This window comes from Colias eurytheme, chromosome 11 (genome assembly GCF_061535395.1).
Source record: "Colias eurytheme isolate Ceu_HAF_F1 chromosome 11, ilColEury1 Martin Lab GWU primary, whole genome shotgun sequence".
Classification (NCBI taxonomy): Eukaryota; Metazoa; Arthropoda; class Insecta; order Lepidoptera; family Pieridae; genus Colias; species Colias eurytheme.
This window is the reverse complement of record NC_142990.1, coordinates 129616-145733: the sequence shown is the minus strand read 5'-3', so window position 1 is coordinate 145733 and position 16118 is coordinate 129616. Positions and strand designations below refer to the sequence as shown.

At 32.1% G+C, this 16118-nt stretch overlaps 1 protein-coding gene across 1 annotated transcript in view; it reads right to left on the bottom strand.

The window, feature by feature from the left end:
- LOC149904300 (QRFP-like peptide receptor) overlaps nt 1-16118 on the bottom strand; it is a 60616-nt gene that overhangs the window by 10637 nt on the left and 33861 nt on the right. Inside the window, exons 2-3 of the mRNA XM_090107022.1 lie at nt 10829-10971; nt 7070-7296 (exon numbers count right to left, since the gene is read on the bottom strand). Coding sequence (XP_089963148.1) covers nt 7070-7296; nt 10829-10971 — 370 coding nt within the window. The remainder of the gene's footprint in view (nt 1-7069; nt 7297-10828; nt 10972-16118) is intronic.

The following is a 16118-nucleotide window of genomic DNA, read 5'->3' as shown; positions in this document are numbered from 1 at the left end:
TACCCACGGCCTCCGGGGAAGAGGCCGTGGGTTATGTCGGATTCCTACCGACCAAAACCCCACTGTGTTCCGTCAAGCCGCGACAGGGCCACGGGTATGTGTAGAATTCATCCATGTCACTGCCTACTTTTAAAGAATGGATATTTTGCGCACGAATTGATACACAAATTCTGATTGTCACTTGAATTTTATTCGTTTCATTCAATTATTTCGAGTGAACGATTTTCTAGGGCACTTGAGTTGAGCTTCGAAAGTACCTAAAGTAATAAGCAGTTTGATAAGTTTGTTGTACATATTGACTACGCAACAGAAAATAGAGCCAACCTTCTAGACGATGTTAGTTCCGTGCAAATTTACTACAAGTATAAAACTAAAAAAATAAATAAAAATGTCAATAAAAAAATCTTATTGCAAAAGGCGTATGTCAAAATATGCTTAGGTACCTATTTATTTTGTAATCTAAGGTACCTATAATCATAATTTACAATGGTCAAAAATAAGCAGAATCAGTAATGTGCGTATCCGGTCAGTCATTTATATCAAACTAGCGGTCAGCCCCGGCTTCGCCCGTGGTACATATTTCGCAACAAAAAGTAGCCTATGTCCTTTCTCGGGTATCAAAATATCTCCACACCAAATTTCATGCAAATTGGTTCAGTAGTTTAGGCGTGATTGACAGACAGACAGAGTTACTTTCGCATTTATAATATTATTAGTATATTAGTATGGATTATTCCATAGTTGCACATTATAATGTTTCTAGCAAATAATCTCTGTATTTACCTCGAATTCATAACATAGTACGAAGTAATATATGTCAAACGTCGCCATTTAATGTATTTCTACATAAATTCAGAGATATCCTTTCTAGATGAACCACCATCTTTCAATATTTAAATGTAAACAGATATTCTATACACAAATACATTTTTAAATAAACCATATTTTGATATATTAAAAAGAAATCCTTTTCAAAAGATGAGAGTTGTAAAAGAAAAGAAAAATACAATGTATGATGTAAATATATCAAAATCGGGAACACTTTAAAAATCTTGAAAATATTTGAATTTTGAAGTAAACACTCGCCGCCCATACAGAGATTGCTCCTACACTTACTAAGATATAATATCGGCCTGTGAAACTTGTTTTATTACAGTCTAAACAGTATGTTCTTACTGTGTTTATTGAAATCTTTCTTATTTGAAGAATTTGGAATTTTTGCGAAATTGGAAATAAAAGAACAAATTTTCTTGTATCATCGCCCACGGCAACATTATCATACGATAGCCTTCCTATCTAAACTATTTTCACAAAGGCAAAAGGTTAATGTTCTTTTACAAGGGTCCATTATTTATAGATCATTCAAATTTGTTACGTAAAAACGTAAGAGATAGATTTATTTTCGCATGAACGTATAAGTAGGTATAATTAGATAATCTCTAGGCACAAAGTCGCATGATTAATTAGCTCAGAATGCAATCGAGTTGATTCCAACGCAAACACGTGCTCACGAGGTTTGCCTGTTTGCCGAGCTAACAGTTGGACACATCTTCACTAACTAATTCGTATTAACAGTAACATATCTATACCCTGAGTACTCTGCATTTGTTTTTAAGATATTTTTGTTATAACTTTAGGAAAGTACTGTCTGTCTGTTCTCAGTTTTCTCTTCTTTGAAATCTTAAGGATTTTTTTAAACTTACTGTTATAATAGAATATTATATTTAAGGAAAGAAATAAGAGAAAAATGTCACATTTTCTTATGAAATGCGAAATCATGCTATAATAAATCTAGTTAAACTAGACGAGCGGGTGAGTTTCATCTCAACATTATATTGTAGTCTACATTATTTCTACATTCTTGCTAATAAATTACCTAGTATTTCAAGATACAAAATACATTTTAGTTGAGTATCTCTTCAGGGACAATATCATTTTTAATTTCTAGAAACATTTTATTAAAATTAGTGTTACGCACGACGAATTGTCTCTGTTGCATAATTTCCGTTTCCTTCTAAAAAAATATAAAGTCTGAAAATCGGAAATGATTTGATTTAGAAGGGCAACGTTTTAATCTTTAATTGATTTCGAGTTAGAAAATTTTACACCAAATTTCGCGATATTACTCAAAACATTTACAGCAGATAAAGAAGCACAACGCACTGATTATGATTGATGAGACCCTTGTGACCCACTGCCATCAAATATAAAGATAAAAAGAACAATATATTTAACCTCACCTTTTACTTACAAAAAAGGGTTCCAAAAGTTATTATAGCAAGCTTGGAACCGTAATTATACCTTCATTTTCCTAATATTGATTGCTTCTATACAAATGCTATTCGAACCTTTGACATAAAATGTAATTGTAATTTACATTTTATACGTATTTTTTACTTACAAATGGTCGTTGAACCCTTTGATATATGAATATAACAGGTATTCAATGTTTTTACTTATATACTTTAATATTCAGTAAAATTTCGAAACGTAAGTTTTAATCTACAAAATTTCTATCTCAAGAGAAGCAATTTCTCATATTTAAGTATTCGAGTTTTCTATTTACCGCATATTTTTTATGGCTTAAGAGTTCTTCGTTCGAATGAAACACGATCTCGAAATGAATATATATTACTCCGTTCTTTTAAAACACATTTTCCATAAAAACGCCCAAGTTTCAAGATGATCATTGTTAACTCTATACAAAAAAATGTTTTGCGTACAAAAGTCACCTCTATCATCCATACTACTGCGTTTCATGATGAACATCGATTTGATTTTAAAGTCAGAGGTAATAAACGAGATATCTATCAAAATAGAATTAAAAAATTTATGCGTATTATTTTTATTTATTTTTAGATCTTTTTGTGAAAAAATTATAGATAAATAGATAACTTAGAATGCTTCACTTCGACAACATTTGATAAAATAAAGTTTTACAGAACGGGGTCACAAAACTGAAGTTCAAGGTCAAGACAACTTCACTAACAGTTATAGTAGAGACAAACTTGTTGTGCTCGAAAATTAACTTCATTATAAGTTTGGTAAATATCATTAAATCACGCAAGAACCCTGAACTGAACAGTGTCATATTAATAAACATCATAAATTTTAATAAATTAATGTTCTCCAGTAGCGATATTCACTTGTTAATAATTTAAATTTGAATCAGAAAGCCCCTAGCGTCAAACTAATTTCATTATAAATATACAAAGTTACATTTTAACTTTCTAATGAATTTTATTACAATTGCCTTGTTTAAATAGCACTCGAGTTACAAATAATGATCTAATTTTAACCGAGAGTTGTCTCATTACTGCATAACTGACGTGAGTTACGAAAATAAATCTTATTTGCTGTAAACTGACGTGACATGATTCATCATTAAAAACGTTAATCAAAAGCGAACGGTTTACTCTTTTAACTAATAGGCAGAGGGAGCTTTTGGGATCGCAACGCCATTTAAAAATGAACCTAACCTTATTACACATTCATCATACAGATCATATTCTCATTACTTTATGTGTGGAATGAAATCGTTCATTTTATACATACTCTAACAGCTACGGCGGGAAATTTCATCAGAAGCTTGTCATGTTGAATGTGTAATCTATTTTATTCTGTAGAGTATATACTACTAGATGTCCGCCCGGGTTTCGCCCGTGGTACCTACATGTTTAAACTATCCTATCTCTCAAGTTGGATCGAACTACACATGGTGTGTGAATTTTATTATAAATCGGTTAAGTGGTTTAGGAGTCCATTGAGGACAAACATTGTGACAAGAGATTTATATATAAGTTTATATTTTATACAACAATATATAAACAATATTGTTGTATAAAATATAAACTTTTCATGTCATTGTTGTTTTTGAACTTCTAAAATCTAGTAAAGACCAATTGGCATAACAACTTAAAAATAAAATGAAATAATATCGTGCGAGACAATAATCCTAAATACTAATAAAGTTCAAAATAGTACATTGACGCGAATTTATCTTCAACCCTTTTGTTTCTAATTTATACCTATATAGGTATGTGTATATTATAGGGTTTGAAGTTCATGTTACGACCTCTGAATATTCGTATTGTGTAGTTTGTACCTTGTACCCTTATGGATCGGATATCAAACGTTACAATTTGTGACTTAATCTACGCGTGGGCTCTAGATTGTCTTATGTACAATGGAATTATTGTAACTTTAGATTGAACATATTATGTTACGTTGTATACGTTGTAAGCATATCAATTATTATTATATTATGTGGATTTAATAAAGTTTAAACTACTAAAAACTTAATTCAATCCAGTTTTCTAGGACCTCATAATATTATTCCCAACTGAAAAAATAGTGACTACAAATACGAACAAAAACATTATTTCACATAAATGTATTCTTAGAATTCGGAGTATGGAGAATGGGCTAAATCGCTCTATACATTATTTTAGGACCTCAGAGACTGACATAGGCATTTATTACGGTACTGAATATGTGGGGTTCAATTCCTTTATTTATCTGCGCTATGGGGATTATATTCTTATTATTACCAGATGCTCTGTTTACTTTTTCTTTATAATATACTTGAATCTCACCAACATAATATAAAATACATTAAATCATAAATTAGCTAATGTAATATATTATATGATCTAATTCACATAAAATACTTAAACTATAAACTACAAAAAATAATAATAAATCCTAAAAATGTTTGCGACCAATTGCAAATATGAAATTGAAAGCAAATGAACTCGAACTAGCTATAAAATCGTTCATTGAATTCTATTTTAAATTGATATAAATTAATTAACGGACAGTCTCAATTATAAATTGCTTTAAAATCTCCGGGCAACTCATAAATGCCACAATGAAATTCAGAATTGCGCTAGGATACTTAATTTCCTTTTTTTACTCATTCCATTCATAATATTATGAACCCATTTATTGCGGTCCAACTAAGACTAGGTCAATGACCTTTTATTGTTAATTGACATTAATTGACAGAATGATTTACTTTGAAAATTTTGCATATAATATCAGTAACAGGTCGGGTAACAGTTTTTTGAATTGCTATCGAACTAAAGAAGTGACTATTTAGTTAAATCTGTGGTAACAGTATCGATTCGTTTAGAGAATTAATTTAATCAACCTCTTTTATATTCAGATCTAAACGCGACAATAATTTTAAGTGAAAGAGAAGGCGCCGAGTTCTTTCTGATTTCAAGTCTACGCAAGAGTTTTTTCAGATTTTTGTAATTATTACAAATCATCGTTTAATATTTAAATAAAATAAAGTTGAACGAAATTATGCCTTTGTAAAGAGCAATGTAATCTAAAATATCCTGTGTTATCGTGTGTTCCTTCTTGTTATTCCTTATTCCAGTTATAGACTATATAGTGCTATATATATAGACTTATAGTCTCGTGATACAAAATACTAACGACAGTACTCTTATGCTATTAAGCTATAATTAATTAGATGTCTACACGATTAGCAACGAAGAAGAACGACGATCTTTAAAAAGCTTTCTATATTCACGAAAAGGTCAGCATTTCCTAGCACTAAGATGTAAGCTAACAGTTTTATTACATTTTAATGCATAAGTAACACAGTATTTTGAAATATACTTTTATAAGGAACAAAAGAATAATGGTTCTTTAAATTATTTTCGTATATATAGGTAACTAGAGGTCCGCCCCGGCTTTGCCCGTGGTACATATTTCGCAATAAAAGTCAGCCTATGTCCTTTCTCGGGTATCAAAATATATCCATACCAAATTTCATACAAATTGGTTCAGTAGTTTAGGCGTGATTGAGTAACAGACAGACAGACAGAGTTACTTTCGCATTTATAATATTAGTATGGATAGGTATTCTTGACAATTGTCAAGTTGTCAGGCTGTTACAGATTTTCTATGTGTAGGGCTTCCATACGTTCGAGTCAAATATGCTTAACGATCACAATATATCTATTTGCTTTATTAAGCAAAGTAGAAACGAAGTAGTTTAATTTCAAAAATATCGACTAAAAATGAGTGACACAGTATGTAATAATGATCTATCCCAAAACGTCGCTTTGGAACGAAACAACTTTCTTATTCAAACTACACTAAATTACTTTTTACTTCCTGAAAAACTTAATCTGTACTTTAAGCGTAACAATAACCTTTTAAACTTGTTCTCTAAGTAAATACTATTCACAGAACTGATTCGAGAACTTATCTCATTTGTATCCGTAGAAATTTGTATTAACAAGTTTAAAAATAAGTAAAAGCAATTTATCAAGCTAAGTTAATAAATCCAAAGCGTCCACTTATCTGAAGGACCTCTGTACAATTTAATTAAATATTTAAAATTACGGACCTATTAATTAAGTTTGAAATTTGACTATACAAATTCTATAAATTACTTTGATTTATGTTTACAAATATTTGACTCCTAACTGTGATATCTGTTATGGCGCCGATTTGTGCTTTATTTTTTTATTTAATTTAATTTGAAATGAATCAAAATTTTTTGTGAGTTGTGACCTATAATAGAATCAACAAACACTAAGAGCTAGACAAATTCCCTTTCAAGCTGAGTCCAATAGTAAATTAGTGACAATAAAAGCGAGACAGTTGCTATTCACTTAGCTGTCCGAACAATGACGACTTTTAAATCGAAGGTTAACTTGATACAAGCTCTCGTCTGGGTCTTTAGTTTATTAGAACAACATAAAGATTAAATTATTTTCTTATTATATGACGGTTTATCCAGCTTCAGATGTTGTCATCCAACTGATTAGAAGTAATAATTAATATTATGTAGTTTTTATTAATTTATTTGTATGCCCATACCAGTTGGTATGGGCATACAACTATTCTTAGTGAATATACTTACAATCTACATAATCTATTAAACTATATATAAGTATTTTTTTGACATATTATATTTTATTTAGTACATATATTTTACTTACAGCTAATCTCGCGAGATAGAACCTAACGTGCGGACGTGGCTGGGCCGAGGAAAGCGGCGATATTTGAATGGGTTGAGCTGGATGGGATAGCAGCACGCACTCACCGAGCCGTTGGGCGTGGCTCTCAGCACGGGCACGCGCTCGCGCTGCACGGCGGCGACGGCCAGCAGCGGCGCGAACACGGCCAGCGCCACGAGCCACAGCGCCGCCAGCAGCGCCACGGCGCCGCGCCGCGACGGCAGCCACGGCGCGCGCAGCGACTGCGTGATGGCCAGGTACCGGTCCACCGACATCGCCGTTATCGTGAACACGCTCGACGACACCGCCACGCCTGAACCACGTTTATTATTTAACATGTAACATTACATTCACGGTGTAATTTTTTAATTAAGTCGAAATCTTGAAATTACAGTTACACAGCTGTGGTAGGTAATTGAAGGTAGGAATATTAAAAAATTATAAAAGATTAAAATTCAAAATTCATGAGGTTTTTTTTTTTGTTCAATATTTGCAATTAAAAAGCAATTTATCTCGTGATTTGGAAATTAGCAAAATTTTTTTAGTCATTATCACAACCTTTATAATGAATCTGGTTCAGTACATCGTTAATTTTGTTTCCTCCACGATTTCCTTAATTTTCCTGATCAAAAAACTGAGCATGATGATGATGATGATCATTTTTAGGGTTCCGTACCTCAAAAGGAAAAAACGGAACCCTTATAGGATCACTTTGTTGTCCGTCCGTCCGTCTGTCAAGACCCTTTTTCTCAGGAACGCGTGGAGGTATGAAGCTGAAATTTATATCAATTACTCAGGTCTACTGTCCCTTGAAGCTGTGAAAAAATCAAACTTCTAAGCCAACGCAATCAAAAGATACAGCGGTTTATGCCGCAAATTTTCGACACTCGCAAGGGAATCAAAACCTAAAGGGTACTTCCAGTCGACCTAGAATCTTGAAATTTGGCATGAAGCAACGTTTTATAGCACACATAAAGGAAAAATTCCGAATACCTTAAATTTTACGGAACCCTCGGTGCGCGAGTCCGACTCGCACGTGGCCGGTTTTTTTATTTATTATTTGTGGAAATTGAACAATTTAAATATATGTATCTATTTTCAGCATATTGCGATTATAATAAGCAAAATTTTCCATTGTAGGCTATGATATATAAAAAAGCTAGATACGTTACCCGCTCTCTATTTTGGCAAGAAAAAACTCAGCTAAGTGCCCGAGTTTCACTTGGTCACGCACCATTCAGCGTCGTGGCTGGACGTTCTTTTTATATTTTAATCGGCAGTTGTTATTACGAAGTACATGAGTGAGATATGTATTATGTCTCGTGCGTGAGAGTGAAAGAGAGAACAACTGTATTGGTGATCATGCGTTAGTAAGTAGGTATACAAATAAATAAAGCTTATTAGCATGTAGAGCTATAAGTTTGCAGTTATATCAATATTTAAATAACCATTAAAAATTTAACTACAATTTTTTTCTTAGTGCTTTATTGTGTTAGCATTATATTTTATCACAGACTAATAATAATATACTGATTTTATGAATCGTACATATATATGTATTAATTACGCTGTTTTTTAGTGCAATGATGTTGGCGTATGCCGCGTCTTGATTGTAGGTACTTCGTATATTTGATAGGTTGGGTAAGGGTCGGGTGATTTCGCGGAAAAGTCTCGAAATAGAACAGTCAATAAAAATAACAATTAGCAATATCATGCCAGAAATAATGAGTTAAATAATAAAAATCAAAACTGATGAATAGTGTGCATGATTGTGAGTTTGAAAATATATATTGCAAAAAAGAAATTTAAATTTGTTATGCGTATTTCTATTACTTTTCTTCGCAATCCGAAATCCACTTTAGGCGGCCAAAATATTTTAATAGTTTCCCTTATTGAATGTAGGAGAAAAAGTGTAAATAAAAATACTTTATATTTACAAGGATTACTTTAAGTGCCACCTTTTTCCACAAGAAAACTTAGTCTTTGATCTGTTACCCGCTCACCCAATTTATTCGGCGGGTTTTTACGGAATTCTAAAGTCTATATACAAATTGGATGGGACGAAATAGTTCGCTTTGACCTCAATCAAAAAATAACTATGAAATATAACGTTGACATGAATATCGATGATAACTATAAAAACCGTTAAAACCGACATTAATTGCTTTACGAACATGAGATTGTATCAATTTATCGCCTCTCATCGCGTTAAGTTCACTATAAATACATTATAACTGTTTCACCAAATAGTACGGCTATTTTATCTTTCACAGATCTATACATAATATATGATTACGCCAAATATCACACTCGCTAGAAATAAATCTTTCTGAGAATAACAAAAAGCAAATTAACAATAATTTCATTACTCGCAAGCAAAAGGTCAAAAAATGGGAAACTATGGTAAAATATATATTTGACTGTGAACGCGACAGTTTAACAATTGAGTATTTGAATAATAAAAAAATATTGATTTTTTTTATGTATTTTAAAACTTTATTATTAATAATATTGATATTTAATGCAAAAAACTCAAAAAAAATATTTTTCAATTAATTATAAGCAATTAAAGATTGATGAAATTTAAATTAAAGTCACGTGACTATAAACGCGCCATGACTGGTCACGATAGATGTGACGTCAAAATGTTATAGTTGTATTCGTTTTTCTATCAACTGCAATAAGTGAAAACTAACATTATGACGTCACACGCGTTCGGATGACGCTTCGGGAGTCGTCGGTATGTTTTCGGTACTGGATTCAAAGACTAATTTTTATTTTGAAATAACTTTTGAATTATTGCAAAAAAAAATTTGAAAAAATGGTTTTGTTATAAAACTAATATATAATCTTTCCATTTAGCGCAAAAAATTGTTTTTATTCAAATACCCAATTCTTTACAACTCCTGTTTTGGCGCTAACTCGTTTACTTCTCCGGCCAGAAATATTTTCCAAAGGTCATTGGTGTCTGTTTCATTTCAAATTACTTGGAAGTCAAATATTTGATTGGAGTTTTTATGATCCAGTGGTCGGAATTAAATATTGGCGAGATGGTTAATTAAAACATTTGGGAAAAATCATTTATAATTCGAAACTTTTATGAAGTAATTTAATAAACAAATTTTGGGTCTACACCATTCGTGGAATACTTAGAATTCTAACTTATAGGTTGAAATCGTTCGAAATTACTGCTGAATACATCTAAATTCCTATCCTATCGTTTATTATTTTGAAAATTTTATGTATAGGTATTTTAACTTTTTGTTTGTGGTAGTCATGGTTTTGACGGTTAGATACTTATTACATACATGTAGCATTTGTCAATAACAGTTCTGTTACCAAGCTATATTGTGACAAGCATCCATACATTTATTACTGTGAACAATACTAGGATGTTCTATTGTCAACGAAACCTCACGTGCTCGCATAATTCCTCTTAAATGGGCCAATTAATGTATGAAATTTTGAATCCTATCTATTTATACATTTATAATAGTTTTTTAGATAACTTCAAAAAGAAAGCCATTCTACGAGTATGTTCCACTGTGCCACCATCTTACAACTTATGTAAATTTACTTTCTTTAGAATAAATAAAAGCATTATGGAGAAATAAATCATATTAATATTATAAATGGGAATGCTTGTATGTTTATTTGTTTGTTCACACAAAAGCTGCTGAACCGATCAAAATTGATTTTTTCTTACCTCTTTAGCCCATTTATAAAATCCAATCACAATACAAATTATAAGAACGTCTTAAATATCAATTAGAACTTGCAATTTCCCCAGTATTGATACTGCCCTACACTAGTACACTCATTGATACACACAATTCCTTCCTCACCTTGCAGAAAGTTGACCGTCTTGCACATGACCTCCCCGAAGTACCAGAGCAGCGTCACCGACTTGGAGATCTGCACGGGCATGCAGAACAGCGTCACCAGCAGGTCCGCCACCGACAGGTTCACCAGGAAGATGTTCGTCACGCTGCCGACATGTTTGCTCATATTAATAACGTGACACAATATCCTACTAATGTTATAAATGCGAAAGTTTGTGATGCTATGTATGTAATGTTATGTTTGTTACTATTTCATATAAATACTACTAGAACGATTTTGATGATATTTGGAAGTGATACTTGGCGTATGTATTAAGACATGAGATATACAAATTCTTGCTTTTGCCTGCGGTTTCCTACTAATCCCCATTAGGAAATAGAACCGCGTTTGAAGTGGTTTTGCACGATTACTAATTTCGTGGCAGCGTACGTATGTATGTTGAAACGATTAGGTTCTGGTTTTGCCAAATTGGAGATAATCACCTACTGCTTCTGTAGACAACCAATCAATGACACAAATTAAAAACACGTCCGCCATATGCTTTAATTCTCAAAACCAAAAACATACATCTATACAAAATAAATGCTTACGTACATTTTTTTTAATATAATTTTTTTATTTATCTTTCTATAGCCTTGCAATCATAGTATTGCATTACTATATTGACAAATACAAGCCATAAACCTTTTCGTGCTCAATTATTCAGAACAGAATCATGTAAATGTTTTTGCAACCAATAGTTTATCTCGTATTTAAAGATAAGAATGACAGCCAATATTTTGATATTTCATGTTTATTGGAATTTGGAAGCAGAATGTCGAACTCATTTTTTTTTTTACTTTGTAAAGTAAATAAATTCGTTTGTTTACTCTTGTTAAAAACAAGATTGCTTCTTAATATCTTCGTAATAACGCAAATTGGAATGTTTACTAAAGCCATATATTATAGACTATTTTTTGTCATAATGATCACAATTTATATGGAATTATTTTTGGTTAGGTATATGGCCCCTAGTACCTAATAATGTTTTTATATGCAACTGTAAAAGTTAATTTGCAAATAATATGCAATAATACATTGCATACCTATATGCGCATTGCAATATATGCGCACCAATGCGTATTGCAATATATGCGCACCAATGCGTATTGCAGTATATGCGCACCAATGTTGATATACCTACCATATATACCTACCATACCAACGTCTACTCAACTACGGTTAACATAATATTATTGGATGTTTCTAATCCTATGCAAACATACAACGAACGGTTCATACAAAAAAAACCCTCATAAGCAATCAATACTCTCGTTAGAGAGTAGTATATTCTTTGCTCATAAGGAACGGCCGCGGCGTTAACAAAATCAGCGTTTTCCCGCCCAAAGTTTGTTTGCACGAGTATTATATTATCTGTGGCCCGAGAAACAATACCGCCGAGCCCTGCGGTCAACATTCCGAATTCCCTGATTACACGGAACTACACCAAACTTGCTACAACTCCGCCAATCTAGAAATGGACTCCATATTTATACATTATTGTAATTTACAGGATATTGTATTATATTGAGCGCTTGTTTCCAAATTCGAATAAAATATTGGTTAGGTAATAGGTACTCTATTTGATCATATGACAACATTTTATCTCACCCAAGTGGGAAATCCACGGACAGAAAATCTGATAGAAAGGTACACATCTATTATTAAAAATAACATGTTTTAAATATTCATAGATTAAGTTTTAAAATTATTGTTACAATAAAAGGCTTCAAAATAAAAACGTTTACAAATAACATTTAAAACCGCAGAAAAACATACCTTCACTTTCGAATTCTCCATGAAAAATTTAACGTAGGGACTTCGGCGCTATGATTCATTATGATAATACACATAAAACACACGTGCATTTTAAACATTTTCTAAATAAAAATAATATTAACTATAGTTTTAAAATTCTTTTAATCAATATCACAATCTAATCAATCCCACGACATCTCTTGGCGAGGCTTGTTCCACCCGTTCCAATTTCTAATTTTATTTTTTTTATAATTCGTTTGCCGCCAGGGATTCCGAGCTGCTCATTGGTCCATACCACATACGGCGAGACATACGGCATACCAATACAGATAAGATGTGGCACCACAGATCTAGTAGATCTGTGTGTGGCACGTTGTCACCACAGATAAGTTAAATTTATTGGCAAAAATTTAAATATAAAGTTTTAGCAATTTGGAAATTAATTTATTTTCTATGTGATAATATATGAAGTGACAGAATTATTAAGATCCTAAGTTAATTGTTTAAATTACTAGGTGGCATTATGTAAGTATAAGAATCTGAAAAATATTTTTATTTTTTTAATTATAAGTTGTACACATTTAAAAAAGATATGAAACATTATGGACAATTGAATATTTAAAAAAATATACGACAGATTTAACAAAGCGTAGACAGTTGGTTTCTCTGTCTACGTAACAAAGCTAAGTGAGACGAGCGCGGCTGTTGTAATCAGCGGCCATTTTCTTTCTTCACTGTTCCGTGTTGCTGTCAAAGAGTAGTATAATATAATGCTGCGGGTAGTCGTTGTTATTCAAAACGTTCAAAACAAGGAGGAAAACTAAGTGATAATCAGGGCGTATTAAGATTAATATAAGTGATTTTACTCCATTTTCTTTTTTTCCATATTATTGGAACATTTCATTATTGTAAGTACAGTAATGTTTTTTTTCGATATTCGTAATAAAAATGGTGGATTAACTCAAAATTCAAACTCAAACATTTATTTATTCAATTAGCCTTGTTCTAAAAGCACTTTTGAATCGTCATAACTTTTTTTTAACATTGATACCACCACCAGTTTACTGCTGATGAATACCAGTTCCTATGTAGGATAAGAAGTCGACATTTAAATAGCTCCATCCATCCATCGAGACGAAATAAGACCACTGTTTAACTTTACCCATCCATCTGCGTTCAGCTGTCCTAACTAAGCCCTCAGATCACCTAGGAGAAGGGTTCACTAATGACCTATATATTAATCAATTCGTGATATACATCCGAAAACGAACATTCGTGCTTCGTGATCAAAATAGGTATATAGTTACTTTGGAAATATATTTTAGACCAACAAGAACAAGAAAATGAATCAAACTGCCGTTAACGTAAAACTATAAACGTAAACTTTTACTATTACGATTATTACTTGCACGCAAGTTATTTATGTACCTTTAATCTTAAGGAAACTCGTGGTAGCAATCAGAGTATGGCGTACTAAATATGTATATTGTAATGATTATTATGTCAGAAATTATTTACTATTGATTTAAATTTTTAATTATAATAGATATGTAAATTTCTTAATCTATGAAAATTTTATTTGGAAAGCATACCTACCTACCTCATTGAAGCGTTTTATACATAAAATTTGTAAACTATAGACTTCAGGCAAATTGATATTTGGCGCTTTATATGAAAACATGATATAATTAGCTACCTAAGGCAAACCGAGACTGAGGTAAAAGTTTTTAACGATGCCCTGTTTAAAAATATGACATTCATAAGTGACGTCAAAGATCCATGTAATTCGCAACTTTTCTACCTGCAAACAAACTTTATTAAACTACATGGATAATGTCCTCACAATGACAAAGTTTTTCTGGTCACGTTTACTGCTGTGAGCGGTTACATAATATCCTTTGCATGCTCTTTTTTAAAACAATTCACATTATTTGCTACATTTAGTCAATCATAACGAGACAGAGAAATGAGAACAACATAAACATATCTATGACACGAACACCTGTTAATGATTTCTTAGAATTGTCAAATAATATAAATACGATACCTTTTCCACTTTTATACATATCTATTTCTTTTATTTAGTATTCCTTTGTTTGGGTTAACAATGTTTATTATAATAGACTGAAACTGCTATCAGTCAGAAATAAATGAAATATAATTCAGGTACATTATAACAAGCGAGACTATATTATTGTCTACGAGTCTATAAATTGCAGGTGTACTACCAATAAATACATAAGTACATTTTTTAAAAATCAATATAATATGTATATTGTATATGTTAGGTACTGTGAATGTCCAATATAAGTTATGTTTAGATGCACCGGTGTATGTCGACAAATAATTTTTATTTTAATCTTCCTTCCCTTCTTTTTGTTTTTAACTTAGCTTAGCTGTGCCTCGCGGTTTCACCCGCATTGCTCCGCTCCTGTTGGTCTTAGCGTGATGATATATACCCTATGGGCCTATAGCCTTCCTCGATAAATATAGGCTATCTTTAACACCGAAAGAATTTTTCAAATCGGACCAATACAAACCTGAGATTAGCGCGTTCAAACTCACAAACAAACAAACTCTTCAGCTTTATAATACTAGTATAGATTGAAATAAATAACTTGATTATTAACGTTGAGCATGTTTGATATCCATCCGTCTTACGCTTTTTCGATCAGGTCACGTGTCCTGACGCGAGTTTTAAAGATTTTATACCCAACGCCGCTAAAGAAGTTTTCACTTCAAAAAGTGTTGTTGAAGCCATAAAAATCAAATCATATTCGAAATACCTAATATTACATAGTCAAACATTGAGGCATGAGATTTTTATTGAATAAATGCGATAAACGTAACATACCAATTCGCCGCCCGATCTAATTTATTATGATACATCTCTTGAACAACAAAGCGTTTCTCTTTTACATATAAATGTTTTCTTTGACATTTCTGATCGCTTATGAGTATATGCTGCTTGCTCATATTATTATTCGAGATGTTGAAATTCAGGTCTTTTCCTTTCTGTCGAATATTACTTATTTATAGATGTAATAAATGTTTTTATATTTGATATATGGTAGTAGCTCCTGTAAACTATTTCTGAGAAGAATAATATTCTGAAATATAGCAAAACATTTTAAGGAATTAAAATGGAATCGTGGTCATGATCGAACTATGCATAATCCAGCACAAGAAACTCTTACAACGCCATGTTTCCTAACACTCAGTGGAACTTATAAACCTATCATAGAAGTGTTTAATATTTACTTCCATTATAATGATGATTCAATGTCGCTGCTTAAATAAGTCCAGCTGAATATATAAACCTTTCAGTTTGATATACTTTTATTTGGATTATTAACATACAATTTAATGCAGAGCTTAATAAGATTCCTGACCGTCATCTGAAGCGAGTGACGCGGGTCCGGGACCACGACCGCGACAGGGGCGCCGCGGAGGGAATTCCGATGTTAAATTGACTCCAAAGGGCAAACAACTGGT